The sequence below is a fragment of the Hydractinia symbiolongicarpus genome, chromosome 1 (genome assembly GCF_029227915.1).
Source record: "Hydractinia symbiolongicarpus strain clone_291-10 chromosome 1, HSymV2.1, whole genome shotgun sequence".
Taxonomy (NCBI): Eukaryota; Metazoa; Cnidaria; class Hydrozoa; order Anthoathecata; family Hydractiniidae; genus Hydractinia; species Hydractinia symbiolongicarpus.
In genome coordinates this window covers 32,385,830-32,409,825 of record NC_079875.1, presented here as the reverse complement: position 1 = coordinate 32,409,825, position 23,996 = coordinate 32,385,830, and the positions used below count along the sequence as shown (strand labels likewise).

The window sequence follows — 23,996 nt, the reverse complement described above, 5'->3', positions numbered from 1 at the left end:
AAATTATAAAAATTAAACTTCAGCAGATGGAGATGAGTTGCATGAATGAATATTGCAATTGGCGTTCAAACTGGAATTTCTGCCATTTCAAGATTTTATTTGCAAATGCTTCATTTTAGACTTGTTATTGGTTTATGTATACAAATATAACTGGAAAGTCTTTCTAATCAGCTGATGCAACTGCAGAGGATAAACAAAATTGATTTAAAGTTAAACTAATAAAAGCGTCATTAATTTTTACATCACATTTAAGCATATTTTACAGACCAAATGAAATCTAAGATCTAGAACGTGTTTTGAATATAAATGCTGTTTGTCATGATTTTTATTTTACTGGAAAATTTATTTAAAAAGCCCTGAGGAGAAGAATACCTTTTAATGAAGTTCCTCTTTTTAAATTTTTCAAAAATTGAATTCTTACATTTGTTTGAATTCTTTTTAGCACCGTACAGAAGTTGGCTACAAGGAACATGACATGAATGTTCTGCCTGTCTGGGAAAAAGGTTTGACGGGGAAAGGAATTGTGATATCAGTATTGGATGATGGTATGTGAACTTGTTTAGAATTTACAAACACCTGATAAATTGTGTTGTCTTTACCGTAATCTCCCATTACAGGGTAAAACCTTCCAATGTATATAAACATTACTATCAACAGACACCTTGAATTGAGGTCAGGCCTTTTAAATATATGCCTTCACAAGAAGAGCTATGGACATTCTGTATGCACTTAGCCCTTAATGGACGACATCACGATTTTCCCTCAACTTTTTACATGGTTTTGCAGGACAAAAATACGAGTTAAAACAATGGAAAGTAACATATATATAGGATTGATGTAGTAATCAATACTTATTATTTACAATTAATTACAATTAGGAGCCTAATCTTCCTTCCCCTGTTCAACAAGCTGATCTACCCTCAAACTTGTCATTAGCAAAAATGTAGCAAATTGCTACTGATGGTCTAGGTAACACTTGTGGTAAGTTTCATATGAAATGAAAAACAACTTTAGCGGAGATGGTGTAGTGGTAGCGCATCTGACTTGTAATCATAAGGTTTCAGGTTCGAGTACCCACTCCGACGCACTTTAAATGCAGTGTTGTCAGCCCATTTAGTGCCATTTAATGACTGCTAAACGGCTTGTGTGGTAATTTAACATAGTTGCAGTTGGAGGGGAGAAAGAGCCAACCGTTAGGATGAAATCCCCAAGGACGTTAACACTTCCCGTTACTTACTTACTTACTTACTTACTTTAGCAATTACAGAGGCCACTTACAAAACAGTTATGCTAATAAGTTGGATTTATAGTTTATACCTCAGTCCATATGACCAGCCTCTTGTTTGTGCTATATATATTATAGAGTTAAGACGTGTTTATATTCATTGTAGATTCATTCGTCTATATTATATCTTTTACAGTAACTTGAATAATATGTGATTATCGTATTTCCTCTTTTAAGCACCCTGATGTTATTAAATTTTTATGTATCCAGTTGCGATGTTTATTGGAGGAAATATAAAACCGTGTGGTTGAAAGCCACTATACACAACTTAGAAAGTACCATTGATGTTTTTACAGGTTTGGAAAACACACATGATGAAATCAAAAGTAATTATGTGAGTTGCTTTTATATGTACAATCGTTAAGAAAATAAAAAATAATCCTTCGCTTCACTTGCGTATTCTATTGTTTTCTGCACACCATTTTTTAAAATAATTTTCATGTTCCAGGATAAGAAAGCTAGCTTTGATTACGTCAGTAATGACACAGATCCGTTACCAAAAGAAACATGGCGCAATGAAAACAAGTAATTGTTTTTACATTTCTTTTTGCTCTTCGTTCTGGCGGAAATAAAGTATTACTTTTTTCATAAAACTTTTTAGCCACGGAACACGTTGCGCCGCTGTTGTTGCTGCTGCAGCAAACAATTCGAAATGTATCGTTGGTGTAGCGTTTGGTGCTAGCATAGGAGGTCATCTTGCTCGTTTGAAAATGTTTCTTTTTTGAGCTGATCTTTGTTTAACAGGTTTTTTGTTGTTGTAACCTTTTGTATTCATTCAGGTATTCGCATGTTGGATGGTGAAGTCACTGATATCGTCGAAGCCCGTTCTCTACGTCACGCAAGAGATCATGTTGACATATATAGTTCATCTTGGGGACCGGACGACCAAGGTGCTACAGTTGAAGGTCCGGGACCCCTGGCTAAACAGGCGTTAAAGGAGGGTGCACAATGGGTAAGTATATGCTTGCATTAATAGAGGGAGGAGGGTATTATTTTGCATATGAATGTTTGTTCTCAGGGCCGACATGGAAAAGGCAGCATCTTTGTGTGGGCATCGGGTAATGGTGGCGCCGATGGTGACAACTGTAACTGTGATGGCTATACAAACAGTATCTACACAATATCTGTTAGTGCTACCACTTCAAACGGGACGCAGCCATGGTATTCAGAATCTTGCGCCTCCACGTTAGTCTCTGCATACAGTGGCGGAATTTCAAAATCAGACGGAAAAATTGTAAGTCTTTGTCTACACTGCCGTTCTTAGTATTTATATTTATATTGTGTTTGTTAGCAAACATGGCATAGTTTTCAAGGAGTGCGGCGGTTTTGTAAATTTAGTTCTTAATGTTTGATGTTGCCTAGGTGACAGCAGATTTGCGTAACGGATGCACGGATGAACACACAGGAACCTCTGTGTCTCCACCATTGATTGCAGGTTTTGTTGCACTGGCATTAGAAGCAAAGTAAGCAGGTGTTTTTTTGTTTATTAATTTACAGTGTGCACATACGTTTAAAGTTTACTGTTTAGCCCTAACCTGTCTTGGCGGGACGTGCAACATCTGCTCGTTGAAACATCCAGCTTAGACAAACTTAAAGGAAAGGACTTCCGCCTAAATGGTGCGAAAAAACGCTATAGCCATCATTTTGGATTCGGCGTAGTAAATGGAGCGAAGCTGATAGATTTGGCCGAAAAATGGCCAACTATAACTGAGCAAAAACAATGTCGCTGCAGGGAAAAAATACCTGCTTTTCCGTAAGTAAATGAATTAGTAATTCGAAGGGATTCAGTTAGACCACCATTTCCTCGGTTTAAAATACTTTGTTCTTATCTCAGAAATAATCGTTTCAACCAAAGTAGTCCACTCATTGCGAGAATCAACACCACAGCGTGCACAAGAGCTGATCAAAATGTGAAATATGCGGAACATGTGCAGTTGATAACAACCTTTAATCACAGTCGGAGAGGTGCTACCGAAATTCTGATTGTCTCTCCTATGCGCACCCGAAGTTGGGTGTTACAAGACCGAGAAAAAGATATCAACGCTGGTTGGTTTAACAGCTGGCCATTTTTGTCCACACATTTCTGGGGCGAAGATCCAAGAGGAATATGGGAAATTATGTTTTTTAGTAAAGGTATTATGTCGCGATTTTATTTTTAAGCAAATTGCTTATACTTCTGCAGTTGATTTCATTATTGTGCTATTATTTAGATCGTGACGAAGATGGCCAAGGCTTTCTAACTGAGCCCATCACTCTTATTATTCATGGTACGGAACACAAACCTGGTCAACACAAGAATGGTGACCCGACTACACCGCCTTACAAATGCCACGTTGAATGTAAAATGGGTTGTTCCGGTCCTGGAAATGATCAGTGTGCAAAATGTCAGCGTTATACTTATTTTGACGTCAAAACAAAGGTATGTCAATTTTATCCCGACATATAAAAAGACGTCGTACTTTGCTGTGCGTGAAAATAAACTCGTTGTTTTTTAGAAAAAACTCTGTTTGGCTTCTTGTCCAAAAACCAAATTTGCTGACAACAACACAATGGTGTGTCTAGAGTGTCACAGTTCGTGCAGAACGTGTTCCAGACACAACATATCGCACTGTACGTCATGCGCCGTGTCTCATACACTCAACAATGGACACTGTGTGCGCACGTGTCCAACAAGTAAGTGTACTTTTGTAGTAAACACTTTTTTCTGTAAATTGTGTAGTAAACGCGTTTTTCAATGAATGAAATGGTGAATCTAAACTATCGTTATTTTAACCTGTCAGGGATGTTCAAGTCGTTGGATGGAAAAGGATCGTTTGTTTGCAGTTACTGCAGTGAGGGGTGTGCGGCTTGTTATGGTACAAGTGGTAACTGCACCGCATGCGATTACAGCTCTACTTTGAACCGTGGATCGTGTTATGAGAAATGTGCAAGCAATGAATGGTTGGATGGCGACTTGTGTCGAGCTTGTCATCCGTCGTGTAGATCGTGTAATGGTGAGGGGGAGAATAAGTGTACGTCTTGTCCGAAGAAACAACTGAATGATGTCGAAGACAGGTATGTACTTTATCATTCCAAACTCTTTTCAGCACAAATCTTCGTCGACCCTAAGTATTTTTGGGGGTTAGTTTTCATCAGTCAACATGTTAAAACTTAGGGCCAACAACAATTTCGGCTGACAAATAATTTGGCCTGTTTTCAAACTTCAGTGGACAGTTTAGATCTTATTCCTTGCTTCTACTCAAAAATGAATTTTATAAAATTAACAACAAAATTTACGATATTCGCGAAAATTAACTCTCGCAAATATTTATTCCCTTATGTTCTATAGCGTCACTATGGCGTCGACTTTTATGGCGTCGATTTATATGGCGTCTCCATGGCCTCGACTTTTATGACGCTCATATGACGTCGAATTTTATGACATCCCATGGTGTCAACTTTTATGCGTCCCTATGGCGTTGACTTTATGACGTCCCTATAAACTAAACTTTTATGACGTCCCCGTGGCGTCAACGTTTATGACGTCCCATGGCGTCAACTTTTATGAGGTCCCTATGGCGTCACCATGACGTCCCTATAACCTAAACTTTTATAACGTCCCCATTGCGTCAGCCTTTATGACGACCCTATGGCGTCAACTTTTTCGGCGTCCCTATTACCTCGACTTTTATGACGTCCCTATAGCGTCGACTTTCATGGCGTCGACTTTCTGACGTCCCTATAGCGTCGACCTTTTTAATTATATATACCGGAGCAAATCATTCGTAGTGCAAATTATTTATCTCCTTAATTTTTCGTTGTACCAAATTTATGTAGCGTTATTTCTGTCACTTTATTCTTCCGCCTAATTTCTCATAGAACTTCATACTTCTATTTTGTTTTTTAGATATCTTTATAAAGGGACTCGCTGTCTGAAAGAGTGTCCACTTGGTACGTACTACGAGAACACCATCAAACAAAATTGTATGAACTGTTCTCAGAACTGCTTGCGCTGTTCAAACGATGGACGACAGTGTGACGTGTGTGATGTCAAATTTTATCGCGTGTCTTCTGGCGATGGAAAATGTGTTGAGCGATGTCCAATAGGTAAAAACAGTCAGCACGTCAGTTGTGCTACTTCTGTGTAGAAATAACAACCCTAGTTAATCTACGGTGACTTTGTTAAGAAAAAATCGCAACTTAGCAATTTTTTTGACTCAATCTATATAAAAGTGCAGAACTTTTATATAACCTTACCTACTGCACGGTGTTAATATAATCGAGTCAGACATTCTGTTAGTTTGTTTTTAAGGCTACTACACAAACAAGATTAAGCGTACTTGTGAAGCATGTGGTTTGGAGTGTGCAAATTGCGTCCCTGGCAATCCTTTGGCTTGTACCTCCTGTTTGAAAGGCTTTTATTTGAAAGACAGCGAGTGCGTGTCTGCATCTGAATGCAATACTTATTACTACGTCAACAAGACAAGTGGAAAGTGCTCACCCTGTCCACCCAAATGTTTGATTTGTAAAACTGCTGACGTCTGCAAATCCTGCTTCGTCAACTACTTCCTGACTGTAAACAAAAAATGTGTTTCGGTATGTCCGGACGGTACATTTGCACCGGACAGCAGTGACAGGTAACTTTTGATGTGCGTCTACAGTTTAAGACGTTGTTTGTTTTGTCCACGGTCACACTGACGAACCCTGCTATCGTTTTAGATGCGAGTTTTGTCACAGTGAATGCGCAAGTTGTGATGGACCATATGTTCACGACTGTACCGCGTGTCATAAGGGAATGTATCTACACAATGGTAAATGTGTGAAAGATGTCCCTATGGGTTATTATGTGGATAAAACCTTGACATGCAAACGATGCCATCACACATGTGCGGCGTGTGTTGGACCCGGACCAAAAGATTGTCGGACTTGTAAAGGTAAAATTAATAACGCATAACTAACATAATTAATGACTTACACCAAATAAGTTTTTGGTCTTATGTTACGGAGGATAGGATTCTGTTTGTACCACGTGCGTTTGTTTTTTTAGACGGATTAGACAAACGAACAAGCGGAGTGTGCGTCAATCCTTGTCCTGATCAGTATCTTTCTGAAAACAGCTGCAAGAATTGTCATCCGAGCTGTAAGTCATGCGTTGGACCCACTGCTCGAGAATGTTTGGAATGTCACAACAATGAATCACTAAACGTTGACACACGCACGTGCAACAAAGCGTGTCATCGCAAGTTTTACGCCGACGACAAAACATTTATTTGTCAGTCATGTCACAAATCATGCGCCACGTGCTCTGGTCCTGCTCATAACCAGTGCCTCACTTGTCCAGACAAATTGCATTTCCACAATAACACCTGTCTTTCGCAGTGTCCAGCCGGTTGGTACAAAACTTTCGACAGAAAGTGTGCTCCGTGCAGTACACGGTGTAAAACGTGTCTGTACGGCTATGATTTGTGCACGCATTGTAAAGCGGAGTTTGTGTGGCGTGATTTCAAGTGCTACACCGAGTGCGCTGCTCGCATGTTTCGTCATTCAAGCAACCGCTGTTATTCTTGTGATGACAGCTGCTTAACGTGTGTGGGAACCGCTCCAAATGAGTGCACGTCGTGTGAGGCAGGCATGACACTGCACAATGGAATGTGCGTGCGTGGATGTTTACCTGGTTTTTATATGAGTAATAAGAATTGTTACCCGTGCGAAGAGAATTGCTTAAGCTGTACAGGTAAAAAAAAAGTATTTCGAACTTATCTGTCATTTGACCACTTCTTCAAAATGAAGCAGGATTGGTGGATTTTAAGTTAGTTGATTACAAAAAAAATCTAAATAAATATTTTGGGCAGGAATCGTTTGTTTCTTAGTAGTGAATTTTTACATAGGCGAAATTCCAAAAGTAGAAATTAATACGTCGCATTGTAATAGAATGTTTGCCTAAATATACCCGGTATCTTTTTGAGGTTAGTGATTAAAATATGGTGACTACAAAATTAAATCAGAGAATTAACAACTTTCTGCCACATAATGTTCTCACTGTATTTAATAAAATAATAATGTATTTATTTTTTACGGTAGAAGATATTTATTTTTAGAAGGAGCCAGCAGAACGCCAGCCTGTACAGTTTGTGCGAACTATACTGTGTTACTACCAAATGGGGTCTGTGCAGAAACTTGCCCCGTCTCGACTTACCAATCACCTCTAGATAATCGATGTATTCCTTGTCAAGGGATAGGCTGCAAGCGTTGTTCTCACTCTTCCACCTGCTCTGCTTGTCTACCCTTTTATGAATTATCAAATGGCGTATGCAAGTCTACATGCGGGTTGGACATGTACCCAGATTTAAATACCAAACAGTGTCGAGAATGTCATCCGTTTTGTTTATCGTGTGATGGACCAACTAAGGCCGATTGTAAACGGTGTAGTAAAAAGGCTGTGATGGTGATTACAAAGAAAAATAAAAAACAATGTCTTCCCTCGTGCCCGCTTGGTTTTTATTCGCTCAATCAATTATGCGTACCCTGTAAGAAGTCGTGCAAGTCATGCGTGAACAAAGAGATGTGTACTTCATGTAAAAACAACACAGTGTTATACGAGAAGCGATGTCTCACTGCCTGTCCCAATGGATGGTTCCAAGGAAGCCGTCAAAACTGTGTAAAATGTTCCGACAAATACGAAAACTGTGCAGAGTGCAACGCTACACTTTGTACGGAGTGTATACCAAGTGCGTATCGTCTTCATGAGACATGCGTCACGCATTGCAACGCTTCTTATTTTCGAACGCGTAGAAAATGTCTCCCGTGTACCACAGCTTTCAGGCATTGTGCGAGTTGCAATGAAAGCGCGTGTGTCACATGTCAGGATGGATTTCACTACATCAACAACTCGTGCGCGCCAGCGTGTGGTGATTGCGCATTTAACGCGTCTTGTGTACCATGTAGAAAAAAATCCCTAAAGGTGGAGGGACCGACAGTTACCACCGTCACAGTTTTGCAGGAGATAACTCACGTAGGGAACCACAATGCTTCTAATATATCGGTGAGAGTAGTTCAGAGGTCGCGAAGAAGCATTGATGAGGATTCTGAAGTATATCCTTCATCTGCGAAATTTTTCAAATTATCGCTGGCTGTTGTAGCGATTGGTTTGGTTAGCTTAGTCGGTATTCTGTTTTGGAGAAGTAATATGTACCAAGGGAGAAGATTCTTTACAAAGTCTATCGACTCTCCCCCATTAACGTGGAAAAAGCCGGAAAAGAAATCGCTGCGGGCAAATTTTGCACTGATCAAGTAACGATTTGAGAAGATCTCCGAACTTAGAAAACTAAAAAGTAAAAGTCGACATTTTTTGTGACATCGCAATTTTAAGTTTTATGACGTATCGAAAGAATAACCTTGAAAACTATAGGATATTTTATTTTCTATATCGAATATTTTTGTAAAGCGTTTATAGGCAACTTTTTTGAAGAGGTTGTACACAATTTTTTCGTTGCTGCGCTTCTTCGCACGTTAAATAACTGATTAGGCAGGAGAAATAACGAACTTTTAGCCTGGAAAAGATTTGATGGCGGTCAAAAAATAAACTTGCGCGCAGCAAATTCGAACAAAAGTAAAGTTGCGCACAGCGAATTCGAACAAACAAAACGAAAAAACCGTTAGCTATTTCTCGCGTCCTTATTCGCCTGTTAGCATAAAAGAATTGAATTACTCTGCAGAGGGTATTAAACAGACAAACGATGTAAATTTAAAAAGGTTTTATTTTTAACTACGGTATTTTATACATCATATTATATTCGACACCTACGAAATATTTTGTCTTGTTGTGTCTCGTTTACACCAGATATTGTTCTTCGTTAAAGTGTTCGACAAGCTCGTGTATGAAAATCACTAAAATGTCGAGTGCTGTTAATTTTTTTCAATTGATACATTTATCATTTGCTAATTCGATTTTTTTGGTTGAATAGCCGCCAAAATATCTTCAGGTATCTCTTCTGTAGAAAAGAAAAAACAAGTTGTCAATACCAGGGAAATCCTCGCAAAATCTCTTCAATCTACAGCATACCCCTTAACCCTTTGACGATTGTAAACAGCAGGAGGCTCCGCCCCTACAACCCCATGTCGGGTCTATTCTCACAAATTTTGAAGTGAAGTATAATTTTTTGTTTTTTTTTTCTGTTTGTGTTTACACTTTTCAAGAGTGACGAAGATATTTTCTGTTTCCAATATTCGCAATAGCAAACAGACTTTCTTTTTCATACTCTTCGATTTTGTGTTACGAATGCACAAATTTTTGGCCGAAACAGCAAATATTTTCAGTTTACACAATCAACTATGAAATTGTGACACAAAGCCCCCTTCCTAATCCGAATATAATCTTTGATACTTAATTGTGTATTTCCAATAAAAAAGCGATTTTGATAATTAACTCTGACTGTAGGTTTATTCTGCAAACTTTACAAAAATCACTACATGCAAGTAACTTACCGTTACATGTGACCTTAACATCTGACCATATCATTCCTGATTGGCTGAAAGAATACGGCCCGAGTTGACCACCCTTGATATCGTTGTGTATGATGTATCCTGTATCTAGCAAAATGGCGCTACGTCGATAAACTTTTAATCTAGAAAAAAGTTGAGGAAATGGTACAATAAAACAACCCCAAAACTTCTTTTTCACTTTCAAATATCCGCGCAAGTCACATATCAGAAAGAAAGCCCTGGGAACGAAGTCGTATAACCGTAGTAACCACATGTCCCTCACGTTCTAACGTCATGAATCTCTAGCGTATCAGCAATCAGTTCAAAATACCTTATAAGTCCCATGCTAGGTCGATGCATTAAAAACCATTTATACGGCACTTTGTCCTCCCAACCTCGCTCCGCTTTATCCCGCCATAGTTGTGTCACCTGAGATAACAATTAAATAATTGAAGCACATGAGCGTGCAAATAAATAAGTACATAAATAAATTCATAAAAATAAGCAAACCAATAGATATACTTGATTAGTGACGTTTCCAGAATGCCAAATAGCAGCACGTAAGTCAAAACTCTGCCCAGTTGACGAATGAATGTACTAGAGAACAAAGAACGTTTTTTTAAGGGATTGAAAAACAATTTTTTAAATGTTACATGGCCGAAGATAGTCGTACCTTTAATTCGATACCAGCTTTCGCCGTGGAGAGGTATGATGGCTTGCTGCGCCAATAGCTTTGCGTTTTTTGTTTCCAAGACAGCAAGTAAAACTTTCGAACATTTTGAAAACCAAAAGCAAATCCAATGAAATCATCATCATTTCTCGTGTTCACAAAAACGCTTCCAGTAAAATCGAATCCATTGAAACTGTTCTTACCTACACACAATCATATGTTTAATAAAAAATCATCAAACAAAATAATAAAAATAGGAAAACAACGTACTTAGAATTAAAGATGGCGCCGAATTTCTCTCTTGTACTATCTCCCTACCCTGAAAAAACGATAATTGTAACCGCTAAAAAACTTTTTTTAAAAAAATAAATTAGAAAAAACTTGCGAGTTTTTACCTGATCATGTAAGGCCCACTTCGGATGTTTTTGAGCTTGTCGATCCATTGTCCCCAGTAACACAACGTCATGACGTGTGAAATCTGTTGTGGAAACATACTTGTTTTGAGGACAAGTGTCGTCATATAATTTACCGTCACCGTCTTCATCCCCTTGACAGACGTCTCCAACACCATCACCGTCAAAATCACTCTGTGCTGGGTTGGCAACTAGATGGCAGTTATCAACATTGTCTGCAACACCGTCTCCATCGTCGTCATCATCGCAAGCGTCACCTGAATTCATCCAATCATTTTTATAATAACAAAATCGCTGGAGTACATATGGTGGTGCCTGCTCTATTCCAATTAGTTGATAGAATTGATGGAACAAGTTGTGTTAAGTACTAAACCGTCTTTTAGCGTACAATTCCACTACTTATTATTTTCAAAATGTTAACCGGCCTCTGTCGATAATGAGTGTGGTATCAACCTTTTTGAATCGAGTTATATTTCTGATTTGTAAACCCTACCTTTTCCATCAGAATCTGTATCTAATTGGTCAGCGTTTGCTTCATGTGGACAGTTGTCAAATTTGTCAATGTGTCCATCCTTGTCACTGTGTCAGCAAAAACAAATAATTACATGGATGCAAAGCTACCAACACACAAAGACACGTGCACTTACTTGTCAATATCATTGTCACATTTGTCACCATATCTGTCGCCATCAATGTTTTTCTGTGAAGAAAAAACTTATTAGCTGCAATACCATTAATGTCATACCGTGTTTCTAAGACAACATTCGTGTTGATGCATGGAATATGAGCTTGCAAATACCACGTCGGCTTACCTGCTTAGGATTATATGTATCTGGACAATTGTCGCACACATCCCCCGCGCCATCTTTGTCTCGATCCATCTGGTCTGCATTTTTAACAGTTTTGCAGTTGTCAATAAAATTTAGCTCACCTGAAAGAAGAAGTAACATAGAAAACATGGCACTGATTCGCTTTCAAAACATTTCATATTGACAAACTGACCGTCTCCGTCCATGTCTCTGTCGCATACATCTCCCTTCCCATCTTGATCGTGGTCCTCTTGATCAGGATTAAAGACAAACATGCAGTTGTCACACTCGTCGCCATGCTCATCACTGTCACTGTTCGTTTGTCCTTTGTTTGCTACGTATGGACAGTTATCCTATAACACGTCAATTTGTTGTCAACAAGGCCAGTACTGGCAACTTAATATCCTACTTATTTCAGAGTATCTTTTTTTGCGTACGTAGTTTCTGCGCAATGCTCGGTGTTTAGATGAAAGATAATTTGATAAATTTTTTGTGAACGAAAATATTACTAATGTTTAAACCTGTACGCAGCTGTAAAAAAATTAGATGCGAGCTAAAATATCACGAAGATCATTCTTACCATTGCGTTATGAATACCGTCGCCGTCAATATCGACATCACAAGCGTCGCCTTCACCATCGCCATCAACGTCTTCCTGTCCACTATTTGGTACAGAGGGGCAATTATCCTAAAATACCGTATTTGGAATCACATATCAGTTCATCCTTGGCTCTCCGCCACAGAGAATTTATCTTACTTTTTTACAATGCGCATCATCACAATTTAAGTCGACGTCAGGATATCCGTCACCGTCTTGATCGTTGCCACATACATAGCCATCACCTGCTGTTGCCGCACGACACTATGGAAGAGACTTAGACATAAAATTCCACTATTTTTTCTCTTCCTGTCACTAGGTGTATTCAACTTACAGTACAGCGAGCACCATGCACTGAACGTTCGCATGTTGCATAAACAGAGCAAACATCTTTTCCTGTACACATTTCAATAGGTAAGCATTTTCCTTGTCGATTTTTTTTGAACCCCGGGTTGCAATTACCGCATTTAAAACCGCCCTAAATGAAAACAAATTCATTTAACAACATCATCATAACATCATAAAATGTTTGCAGAAGATACCACTTACGGGTGTGTTGGTACACTTGGAATGTTTATCACAAGAATGAAGATTCTCTTTGCATTCATCTATGTCTCTACATTCCTGAACAGAAATATATATGTGTAACAGATTCAATCAATCTTTGAAAGTTATCAGCTTGATGGGTTATTTTTGGTTAAAGCACACTACAGCACACTCTTTTAGGGACTGACTACGCGGATGAGTATAAACACATTTAAGCAGAAAGATTCTTTAACACGGTATGAAAAAGTTTTTGTCTGAAGATGTTGTGTACCTGTTTTTTGAGACGAGCAAACTCTCGACCAATTCCGATCACTTCCTCTCCGCGGTAGCCTTTTGGACATGCGTGGCACATATATCCGGGAAATTTATTCTCGCATCTTGATACGGACGAACAGGGTAGCTCATCACACTAAAAATTGAGAAATTCTATAATATTTATATTCATTTTTTCTTTTTGGTAATGTCGTTACATCTACCATATCAAACTCATTTCCGTGAAGAGGATGCATTGGACAAATTAATGATTGTACGGATTGTAAACGACAAAATATTTACTTCGTTAATATCTTTACAATTGACACCGTCCCCTTCTAAACCCACAGGACATTTACCACATGTAAATGTCTCGCCTGTTGACACGCAAGTTACAAACGGATAACATGGCGACGAAGAGCATGCGTTTGAAATGTTCTGATTGCTCGATGTTTGGAATACATCTAAATAGTTACAAATACAGCTGCTTAAGAGAAATTTCAAAAAAAATATTTTTCGTTTCTTTTTTTTTTGTAAATTTCAAAGTTTGGTGAGTCCTTTAACAATTTTGTTGTCTGAATCGAGATCTTAAAAAAAAATATATTTTAAGATTTTCAGCCAGCTTGGTACAGCTGAGACGTTTGAGGTTGTCTCCTGTAGGACATGAGTGTGTGGATGTTCTTATCATTTGCTTAAGGAGATATAATAAATTTGATCTGAATCGATTCAAAGAGTTTTTGGTTATTGTTACGCAAAAACATGACCAAAAAAAGGAAACGCATATCAGAAAAAATATTACTACCACAAAAAAACAAGAACTCGCAAATAGTCTAGCCTTTTCTCTTTTTTTTGATATTTATTCCACCAGCAATGTTATAGTTTTATCACAAGAATAGCTCCCTTGGATAACTTCTCTATATACGAGAAGTTTATCCCCTCCATGTACGAGGAAATATATGTATCCACTTTTAGAATCGTCTGGTATGCGACAAAAATATCCACCTCTTTATACCAACAAAACTTTTAAAACAACAAGTCGTTAGTAAAAATAAAATGTAGAACATACTGTCTCGCCTGCCTCCCAACAGTACTAATTCTTTCAAACTTTTCATTTCAAATACCTAAATTAACAGGTCAGAATTTAAACACAAATAAAGAACGGTAGGAGGAGATGAAGATTAATATTTTTTCCAACCTGATTGTCTTGGCGTGCCCGGACGTCTTTTAAGAGCGACACAATCTCTTGTAATTTCGACGATGACGGCACGTTGTTGCCATGGTTTTCCAAATGACGAAAGATGGATGAAATTTCATTTGCTGACAGAGATGACAAAATTGAGCGTGTGGTTGCTGCTAAAGAAAAAAAATCTTAATCACGTGATAGAAGAGAAAAACATCCAGTGAAACAACAAAATGTCGTACTTGCACCGGCAACCGACTTGAAGGGCAAATTCTTGAAAGGATTCTCCGCAGGCGGTGCATAGGATGGTTCGGTTGGAGGTTTGCATTTATTCTGTTGCAAATACGTTGATATATTTCTTTGAAATATTAAACGAAAGTTGGTTAAACTGCCCTGAGAATTAAAATACGACATTGTGACCAAGTGTAACAAGGTACTGGGTGCAAGCTTGCGTGTAATAAGCAGATACAGAATGCAAGTGTAATTTACAAAACAGAAAATATAAAATACAGAATTCAATCACACCATAACGTAATACCTTAAACCTGGAGAAAATTTTTCCAGCTATTTCTCGCTGTCCTAGACGTAGTTCTAAACCATCTTTTGGTCCATTTTTAATCAACACTCGAGCTTTCTTCTTATCGACCAATTTGCAGTTGACGTACAAGCTTACTAAACTCTTTTTCTTCTGTTTGTGAAAATGCAGAGTAGCAGTGTGCCATTCAACATCATCGTACTTAGCTGAAAATTAAAAAATACTTCGATAAACTGGATACGATGTACACCGCTGTTGAAACATTTCTCTTACTTGTATCTTGCAGCGTAACATATTCAACTCCAGTCTTTCCGTAGAATTGCAAACCATATTTTCCAGTTTTTCCCGACCTCATCCACAGTCCAAATAATGGTGTCGCTAAAAAAATAACGATCATGACGACTAGTCGTTAACCCGAAAAGGGGGAGTGTACTGGTTGGCCATCATTAATACTTCATGTGTCAGTGTTTCGTGTAGCGGTTCGGCTACTATTTGGTATTTGGAATGGCTATTGCTATATAGACTAGTCGGTGTATAAATCCACAAGTTCGCCCGCCCTTTTTATTCCGCCCAGCTTGGCTCGATTGCAATCAATATATTTTAAGGAACAAACTTTCGCGATTAAGTCATTTTTCGCGAGGCCTAACTCTCGCGATCTAGACCATAAACAGCGTAAATTTCATTTCGTGAAACATTCTTTATTCAAAGTAGACGTTTACTACGGATTCGCCTGTCAGCGAATTATTCACTCCGCAAGGAACGAAAGCACAAAATACGGCTATTATAGAGATTACTCGCTAACCCGTTGAAAAATTAAAGTATCACACTTTGGAGGAGCGGGAGAAGTGGTGGTCGTGCCGGAATGAAGCTGTTCTGTGCCATTTTAGATTATAAATCAAATATAGACCGATTGTTTAGAATTTTGTTGTTCTTATTAAAAAAAACCCTAAATAATTGTTGAAATCCGTGTTCTGATAATTGTGTTTCCGATAAAAATGTGGTACCTGTGCGCTTCTGTTCTAACCAGAGAATAGACCCTTTATGGTATGGTTCGGGTCTTACTTTGAACGTGATAATAAACGAATGGTGTTGTGTGAGAAGTTCGACCACTTCTTTTAGAACCTCATTAACAGCAGTTATACCGTTGGACGTTCGACCAAAATAGTAACCATTTCCCACTTTGCAGCTTGTCGTAGCTTGCACACCATTTTGACCATCTTTTAAGTTAAAAGAATCAAGAATGTCCACCTCTAAAATATGGCGAAGAAATTATTTTTAACTTATATACAATTAACATGCCGGCCTTAGGAACTTAATGTTGAGTTTCAAATTATCACGAAAAATTAAAAATTCAGTCGCACAAATTTGTACGCCATGAATTAACCTTGTTTACCTGTTATTTATCAATACAATAAAAGCGCTTTCAGCTGTTGAGAGGATTAATTTCTAGGGAGATATAATCACCAGTTTAATATAAGTCACGTGACCGATGAGTTCCTCATTAAGCATGTGAAGATATTAACATCGAACACAAAGCTGACATGCGCAGTATGATAGACAAAACGGGAGATAAAAATTTCAGAAAAAATTGATGTTATAGACGTGTTCCCTCCCTATTAATAAGATGGCAGATTTATCGGTTTTTTATCTTAATAACAAGTCTTTTAATTGGTAGATTAACAGAAACTATGGAAACTTTCCCTAGCAACGCCTTCATAGTTATGAATGAATAACAAAAATTTTAAATCGCCAGCATCATATTTATTCTCAAGCGAATCACGCAGTCGAACATTAATGCGAAGGAGCAGCCCAAACCTCCAAAGGTTAAAACCCCTGGGGTCAAGGTTGGTGGCATAACCTGATAAACTCCCATACGGAGGACTTCATTGTGACGGTGGAGAGGTCATAAATTATGGAATGATCATTTTAATTGTGGGAATTGTACGATTGACATTGAAGGGTGACAAAAACTTAGTAAAAGTGAAGTGGATAGATAAATAAAAAATATATCGCTTGTCAATCAAAATAAACAAACATACCCAAAGTGTTGACGGTTGACAAAAACAACAATAAGCCGATGCTGAGCATGTTATGACTGTAAAGCTAAAAGAATGAAATTTGAGTGGGTCATTCGAATCTCGTATTTACGACGAACATCCCATCATCCCGTGTAAAACATAACACAATCTTCTATTAAAAAACAAACCTACAATCTCTTATATTTGTCCAAACTCACACTCTTTCTCCAACTTCAGAATGATGATGAAAAAAAACTGGCCGCAATTATATGTTGTACAATAATGTAATCTTTGCAATGACAATAGGCTCAATTTAAACGCACTGTTATGGAATGATCGTTTTATCATCACAGATAAATACAAGCGAGCTTCGAATTTCTGAGTAGCATTTCATGCACGAAAGACAAATATATTTTGAAATTATTCTACAACAGTAAGCTGATTTTAAACACAAAAATAAACTCGGACATTTTTTCAAAAATCGTCGATGTGTAAATAGATTCTTATATTGCGCTTAACAAAATAATAGTTTGAAATAATAAACTAAATACCTGCTGTTATAAACGATATATTGCGAGTCAATCTTTTCACTTTCTTGAATAAGCTTCTAAAGATGGAAAAACTTCAAAACACTTTATGCTCATCAATCACTCACCGATCTCCTACGCAGATAATAAAAAATGTGTCGTGTGGTCATTGCTGATATAACTTTGTATTAGCGTTGTGAGCGCTTTGGACACGAGTTATTCTTTTTTTTCCCAAGCACCATCCACAATACTTATGATAATCCAAGTGAGAAATAAACCTTCCACGGCAACACGCAAAGTGTTTATGAGTCACAGTCCAAAAATTGATTCATTTTTTCCGCGGACTAAACACGTTTTTGAATTTTCACTACAGGAAGATATTCTTTTATATAGCACCATCTGAAAATGTACCTAACTGGGGCTACGCCAATACGTTCCATTTAGCCGATTTGCGAAATTTCAAAATCTTCACTAAGCGTTCTGATAGACGTGCGCTGTATGCGAGGGCGATAATAACGCAGCAGTATTTAACCCAGTTGTTGTGTCTTTAAAGTTTCTTGGCTTCAACGTGAAAATATTTACCAGTTTCTCAACTTACGCAAAACTGTTGTTTTAAAGAAACAGCTTAAAAAAAATTAGACAAAAGATGAAAAAGATAATATAAAGGTAGTATATTTTTAAGTCTTACATTCAATATTTTAACTTTACGTATTTATTGGGGACGACACGGGGTTCAAACTGTTAATAGAAAATAATATTGAAGAAAGGGACGACAAAATCATGAGTTAAAGAACGACTAATACTGTGCTCCGTCTTTTCGTCTTTCCAAATGAAAAGTTGATTTACACGTTCGCTTAAAATCTCTAGCCTGGTGTATATTTTATAAACGTTACAAAATTTAAGTAAACTTTTGGGTGCACACCCTACGGTCAAACTTCACTTGAAAGACCTGCTATAAGATTGTTTTGCAAGACACTCTGTGGTTAAACTTCACTTGAAATACCACTTATTGATAAACAACTTCCGAAAAATTGAGGCTTGGCACGCATGTCATATTTATTTCCATAATAATCGAGCAAACTTGCTTCAAAAATCAGTCCAGGCGAAGTTCCACTTTACAGCACGTATGATTTTTGTTTAACTTTCGACGTGTTTGGTGGCTAGCTGATCGTGTTCAACGAATGGTTCTTTTTCGCTCGCATCTAATGCCTGTTGTGGATTCAAATGGCGGTACAGGCTGTTGGTACTGTATAATTTGTCCATAAAAGACGGAGAACCGGCAGCCGAGGAGTCGGTATACACATCCAGCCCATTCATAAGCTCGTTCATATGAAATTCTCGCTTCTCTTTTAAATGCTCCAACATTATTTTTCCAGACACTTTTTGCTTTTCATTTTGCAGACGTTGCAATTTTTGTTCTAAAATAAAAATATTGAAAATAGCTGTATTTAGACTATGAAGGGTTTCCAGGCTAGTTTTTTCACAAGCTATACGAGACTTGACAAGCTTTTATTAAGAAGCGGTAAGTCTTTCGTAGAATAGTTTGGCTATTGTTAAACCACGAGTGAATAAACAGTATCTTATTGCGAGCAAATCGGCTCGCTGTACTGCCTTGAAATTCGGGACGTTTTCGCAAAAATACGCTTATTTAAGCAATCATTAAATACATGAATTGGAAAAAATTGTCACAATATATACGTATTGTTCGTTTGATCTCTAATGCCGAAAAGTATAAGAATTAAAAGTTTTAGTTCAGCAATTATGAAATAAAGATATAAAATGAAGTCAGCTTTCACTTAGCTCGGTTTATATTCCACAAAATACATATCGCAAAAAAAAAAAGGATATCATAAAAAGGAGAGAATAACAGTGTGCGGACTATAAAACTCATTAGCGCACAAATGACAAGCGCTGGTAAAAATACAGGTTTTTTGCGTATCAGGAACAGATGAAAAAAATTAAAATCAATTAAAAATTAAAAAAAAATTGCGAGTTATAATCTTACGAAAAATTTGCCAACGAAAATTGCATTATTACGATTAGTTTATTTGAGTACAGCACACTTACAAAATGCTGAGAGATGCCACTTCATACAGTCATATTTTTTTTCAAAGGGCGATAGCTTATTTTGAACTATATTCACGTTGGACAATATTATTGAATGAATGATATCTTTAAGATACTTCAAATGACCAAGGATTTCTAATGACAGTCTTTGTCTTTTGATACGGAAATTCTATCTCGGTATGGGAACAAGTTTTTAAACTATCGTTTTAAAAATCTTCGCATCAGGAGACAATCTCTAAATTCAGCAAAATAGTCCGTATTCTGTTGGAGTCTCAGTGCTAGCTATAATATGGACAAAGTTTTTGAATAATGTAAATGACTGAATCATCGCCCCTGTCAAATAAGTTCCCCAGGGTAGGAGTAATTTTTTAAAATAAGCACCCCTTGAGCTTATTTTGTCCCTTAGTTTTACCAATTATCAAAGCAACTTTTTTGTTTGCAAATCGGTCTTATCATAGACTCCTCCTCAAATATCGTTCAAATTATGTGTATTCACTTGAGAAAAATTTAATAAGCGCTCGAATGGTGGAAATTTTAAGTAAATAATCATTTTTATGTTCTGTTTTATGGTATATAAATGTATATTAATCCTTCAAATACGATATTTCTTCAAGTGTGATGTGAGTATAAACAGCAAGAAGATATATATATATATAAACAAAAGAACATAACAATCTGAGATCAAGTTTAAAAAACAGATTAACAGTGGAAGGATTAAAACCTGCTTATAAAAGGGAATATGATTTAATATATTTACATTTAATATACATTTATTTCTTGAAATGGACAACAGATGAATAGCCAAATTTCTTCTCTTGTTTGTCAGAATAATGCGCACTCATATATAGAACTTAATGAACACTAACAAATTATCCTTATATATGTAGTCTGTAGTTCATACTAGACAAAATAAAAAAATTCATAAGCAAAGAAATATGACAAGGCGTAATTCAGAAAAAAATAAGGTCTGAACGAGGATATTTTTATTTTTTATTTAAAGAGATTTTTCCAAGAATAATCTGTAAATAACATTGATTTAAGACTGGAATTGTTTAAGTAACTTTGTGCTTAGTGCTAAGTATTTAGGAGGCTAAATATCGTGACACAACAGCTGCAAAAATTGTTTTATAAACGGTCTCTGCATGGTAAAATGGTGCCTTGAGGTGTGAGAGTGGTAGAAACTAATTTCTGTACAAAATAACCCACTGCTATTTTTTATTAGAATATCAAAATGTATAATTATTCCTTATTTCTCTATTGTTTTTACCTGAAATTCAAGCCTTATATTTTTATAAAGTATATTCGTATAAAAGAAAAAGTGTGCACCATATTGAACGTCTCAGAAAATTACAGAAACAATTGCAAAGCTTAAATTATTAAATGAGTTCTTTCTTTTTTTATAAAAAACATGTGAAAGACAACACAGATATTTTTATAGTATCAAACCTTGTATTTAATTACATTTCATGTCAAAAAAAATTGTTACATGCTGTAAAATAAACAAGAAATGCTAACTAACCATTTTTCGCGTCCAAAAATTATAATGCATTCATTCTTAATTAGTTGCATAAGTTGTTACACTGGCTGATATCTGGAAACAACCCAAAGCATTAGAAGTCCGATTTTATGTACGCTTTAATTCACAATTCAAACTCAAATAAAATAAATATTATTATATCTATTCGCTGCTTAGATAATGAAGTTTAGATAATTAATCCATTTTTTGACATCACGAATGATAATTTTTAGTACGTACCAAGCTTTTTTGTGTATTCTTTTTCATCTAAGGAAAGATTTCTTTCAGTCATGTTTGCAACAAAATTATCGCTAAATCCACATGTTTTCTGACCCACAACTTGCTCACATTTAGCTGACCAAGCATCACATTGCATATTTAACTATAAAATAAATTGATTGACAGACTTAAGGTCAACCCTTTCTTAAACGTTGAACACTTTTGCAATTGGGATGGAAAAATCAATCAAACTTTCATCTTATGGGACTTGTGGGTGACAATTTAATTTTCTAATACAAGAGGTTCACTACAGTATATACCAACCTTTAAAACCTGTGAGTTATGACCTGTGTTATTGTGTTTTATATATTCAACTTAAGATTTACCATGACACTGTACTAGCATGATGGTGACTTAAAAATACGAGGGAACAAAAAAAATAAAAATAATAATAAATATTTATTTATTTATTTATTTATTTATCAATATTTATACAGGATAAAACATTTCAGATAAAATAACTGCTTTACAAATGTGTCCTGTTTAAAAAAATATTAAAAATAGCTAAAAATTAGTTAATATTTGTCCGTTTTGTCGGTTGCCGATCGGTCATAACATCACTCCCAATCATTCCCCAAGGCTCTGTTTTAGGACCACTTTTATTTTTAATTTATATAAACGACTTGAATTGTGGAATTAACTATTCTATGGTACATTACTTTGCTGATGATACAAACCTCTGGCATTTCAGTGACTCTTTGAAACAACTGGCCAAACAAATGAATTTAGACCTCAAGCTTCTCTGCCATTAGCTGAATGCTAATAAGATTTCTCTTTATGCTAGCAAGACGGAGTACATTATATTTAAACCTCTTAATTATGATTTTAGGCTTCTCATCAATGGTAATTATATATGTTCGTGCCGTCTATTCAAAAATAGTTTTTTTTTTTTTTTTCTCTCTTTATATTACCAATTTATTTAATTATTTGAACTGAACAGCTATTTTTGATTAATAAAATAATCCTATCTTATCCTATCCAACTCAGGGTGGCCGTCAAGAATGAATCCAGCAAGGCTCCGCGACAGACGTCTGTCACGGTTGCTACGTCGCGCAGGTAAGAGTGGCTCTTGTTTGTTTTGCCCTGCTTATTGGAGCTGGGTTTACGCTTAATGGAGCTAGGTTTACCTCTGCTGGAGCCGGGTGTATGACTGCTCTGTTTTGTTTGTCTTGCTGCTGTTTCTAGTACCAAGTATCGTCTAAATGAACCTGTTTGTTGTCGACATGATAAGGCTAACGTCATCCTTGTGTCGACGCACGGTGGAATTGCTGTCCTGACTCTGCAGAATTAAACCCGATTTCCCGTCATGCTTACCACGTTATAGCTGGATCTTTCGTATAGAGGCTTGTATTTCGACTGTTGTTTTTGTTTAGCAGCAAATACTTTATCGCCTGGTAGTGCTTGGTATGGACGACGTTTGACGCGGCTGTTTTGACGCTCACCTCGCTCACGCCTCTGCTTTTTGTCTTGCAGTCGAGCCTCCTTACCTTGGTTATCGGGGTATATGTTTCTTGAGAATTCTCAATGATATCCATGACGAACCAGGATATTTCCTGGTGCTAAACCGGTCGTGGGTGCGGTGTTAAGCAGACAAGAGTTCATTCAACGACTGGTCACTGTTCTGCTTCGTCTCGAATGCTACTTTCATGGATTTTCCAATGGGTCGCATGAATGTTTCTGTAGGAGTTTGTGGCTGGTATGGAAATATTTCTGTGTATGAAATACCGTTTATGTCAAGTAGGTATCAAACTCGTGGCTGTTAAATGGAGAACCGCTGTCATTTCGGTAAGTTTCAGGGTACCCGTAGTTCATGTATATGTCATTTACTGCTGACAGTACCGGCTTATCTCACGTTGATGGCACTATTTTCTCTGCAGGGAATATGGAAAAGTTATCTTGAACAACGAGAATATGTTTCTTATCAGGCATTGGATAAAAAAAATCGATGTTGACGTCTTCTCATGTGGTTTCGCTTGTTTCCAATGCAATTTTCTTTCGTTGTTTTCTTTGTGAAGAGTTGGCATCCTTGACATGTGTTGATTTTCTGAGTTACCAATTCATTTAGTTCTGGAAACCAGTAATGTGTTGTCAGTGTCCTCTTCAGTCTACTAGCTTCGGGGTGTCCACCTAGGCGCGCTTAATCGATAGCAACTTTCCAACACGACTTTGGTGGAATAATTCGTTCTTCAGGAGCAAACCTTCATCTGATTCCGTTAGATAGTCCAAGATTTTCTTTGTCTTCTTTTGGAATCTTTCCACGTTTAAGGTGCTTGCTTAGACGTGCAAGCACTTCGTCAGCTTTCGATTTTTCTATGATCTTTTTCATTGAAATTGTTTCTAAGCATGGAGAGAATTGCAATAGCCGCACGGCTTTCTCTAATTTGTTAGTTTCGTTGGAAAGGGATAGCTAGGCGTGATATGAAATCAGCGAGGTCCACGTTGCTAGCACGCCGTTAAACTTCGTAATCAATGTCCTGATGACGTAATTTAATACGATCAGTTCGAGCAGATTCTTTTCTTGTGCTGCCAAAGATACTCACCAACGGCTTGTGGCCAGTTAGTACGATAGCTATAGGCCCTCCAACGAGATAAGTTTGAAATCTCCTAAGGTCAAAATCCACTGAAAGTGCTTCGAGATCGATCTGGGCACATCTGCACTCGATTGGTGTTGTTGCTCTGCTGCCAAATGCTATTGGTTTTGCATCTTCTGGGTCCCTGTGCCAGCATTGCTGAAATACCACTCAAATGGGCATCAGTGAATAAAAATGTGTTATGATTCGGATAAAAAAAGGAAGCAATGCGTCCTTACTGAGCGAGTGTTTCTACTCTTCGAACTCATGC

At 37.2% G+C, this 23,996-nt stretch overlaps 2 protein-coding genes across 5 annotated transcripts in view; one reads left to right on the top strand and one right to left on the bottom strand.

The window, feature by feature from the left end:
* Positions 1 to 9,072, top strand: part of LOC130649814 (proprotein convertase subtilisin/kexin type 5-like) — a 19,402-nt gene extending 10,330 nt beyond the window's left edge. The window contains exons 4-20 of the mRNA XM_057456011.1: positions 443 to 545; positions 1,582 to 1,619; positions 1,734 to 1,810; positions 1,887 to 1,975; positions 2,065 to 2,237; positions 2,304 to 2,519; positions 2,648 to 2,748; positions 2,814 to 3,038; positions 3,120 to 3,418; positions 3,496 to 3,704; positions 3,781 to 3,958; positions 4,066 to 4,339; positions 5,172 to 5,371; positions 5,577 to 5,901; positions 5,984 to 6,198; positions 6,312 to 6,998; positions 7,363 to 9,072. Coding sequence (XP_057311994.1) covers positions 443 to 545; positions 1,582 to 1,619; positions 1,734 to 1,810; positions 1,887 to 1,975; positions 2,065 to 2,237; positions 2,304 to 2,519; positions 2,648 to 2,748; positions 2,814 to 3,038; positions 3,120 to 3,418; positions 3,496 to 3,704; positions 3,781 to 3,958; positions 4,066 to 4,339; positions 5,172 to 5,371; positions 5,577 to 5,901; positions 5,984 to 6,198; positions 6,312 to 6,998; positions 7,363 to 8,558 — 4,605 coding nt within the window. The 3' untranslated portion in view covers positions 8,559 to 9,072. The remainder of the gene's footprint in view (positions 1 to 442; positions 546 to 1,581; positions 1,620 to 1,733; positions 1,811 to 1,886; positions 1,976 to 2,064; positions 2,238 to 2,303; positions 2,520 to 2,647; positions 2,749 to 2,813; positions 3,039 to 3,119; positions 3,419 to 3,495; positions 3,705 to 3,780; positions 3,959 to 4,065; positions 4,340 to 5,171; positions 5,372 to 5,576; positions 5,902 to 5,983; positions 6,199 to 6,311; positions 6,999 to 7,362) is intronic.
* LOC130649830 (cartilage oligomeric matrix protein-like) lies at positions 9,004 to 23,996 on the bottom strand. Of its 4 annotated transcripts, none has more exons than XM_057456015.1 (27): positions 22,283 to 23,996; positions 21,117 to 21,258; positions 17,318 to 18,711; positions 16,788 to 16,851; positions 15,753 to 15,998; positions 15,022 to 15,126; positions 14,752 to 14,954; positions 14,456 to 14,606; positions 14,229 to 14,383; positions 14,100 to 14,154; positions 13,337 to 13,497; positions 13,053 to 13,190; positions 12,785 to 12,859; positions 12,570 to 12,713; positions 12,395 to 12,499; positions 12,218 to 12,325; positions 11,831 to 11,990; positions 11,641 to 11,759; positions 11,476 to 11,528; positions 11,322 to 11,407; positions 10,811 to 11,085; positions 10,686 to 10,734; positions 10,419 to 10,618; positions 10,268 to 10,342; positions 10,077 to 10,174; positions 9,749 to 9,888; positions 9,004 to 9,255 (listed from the first exon to the last, which is right to left on the bottom strand). In XM_057456015.1, exons 4-27 carry the CDS (start codon positions 16,834 to 16,836, stop codon positions 9,203 to 9,205), a joined length of 3,003 nt encoding a protein of 1,000 aa, XP_057311998.1. In that variant the 5' UTR covers positions 16,837 to 16,851; positions 17,318 to 18,711; positions 21,117 to 21,258; positions 22,283 to 23,996; the 3' UTR covers positions 9,004 to 9,202. The 4 variants fall into 4 exon arrangements, with proteins under 4 accessions (XP_057311998.1, XP_057311995.1, XP_057311996.1 ...); XM_057456012.1 differs by having other exon boundaries at positions 14,229 to 14,386; positions 22,283 to 23,993; XM_057456013.1 differs by lacking the exons at positions 17,318 to 18,711; positions 21,117 to 21,258; positions 22,283 to 23,996 and adding an exon at positions 16,959 to 17,011 and having other exon boundaries at positions 14,229 to 14,386.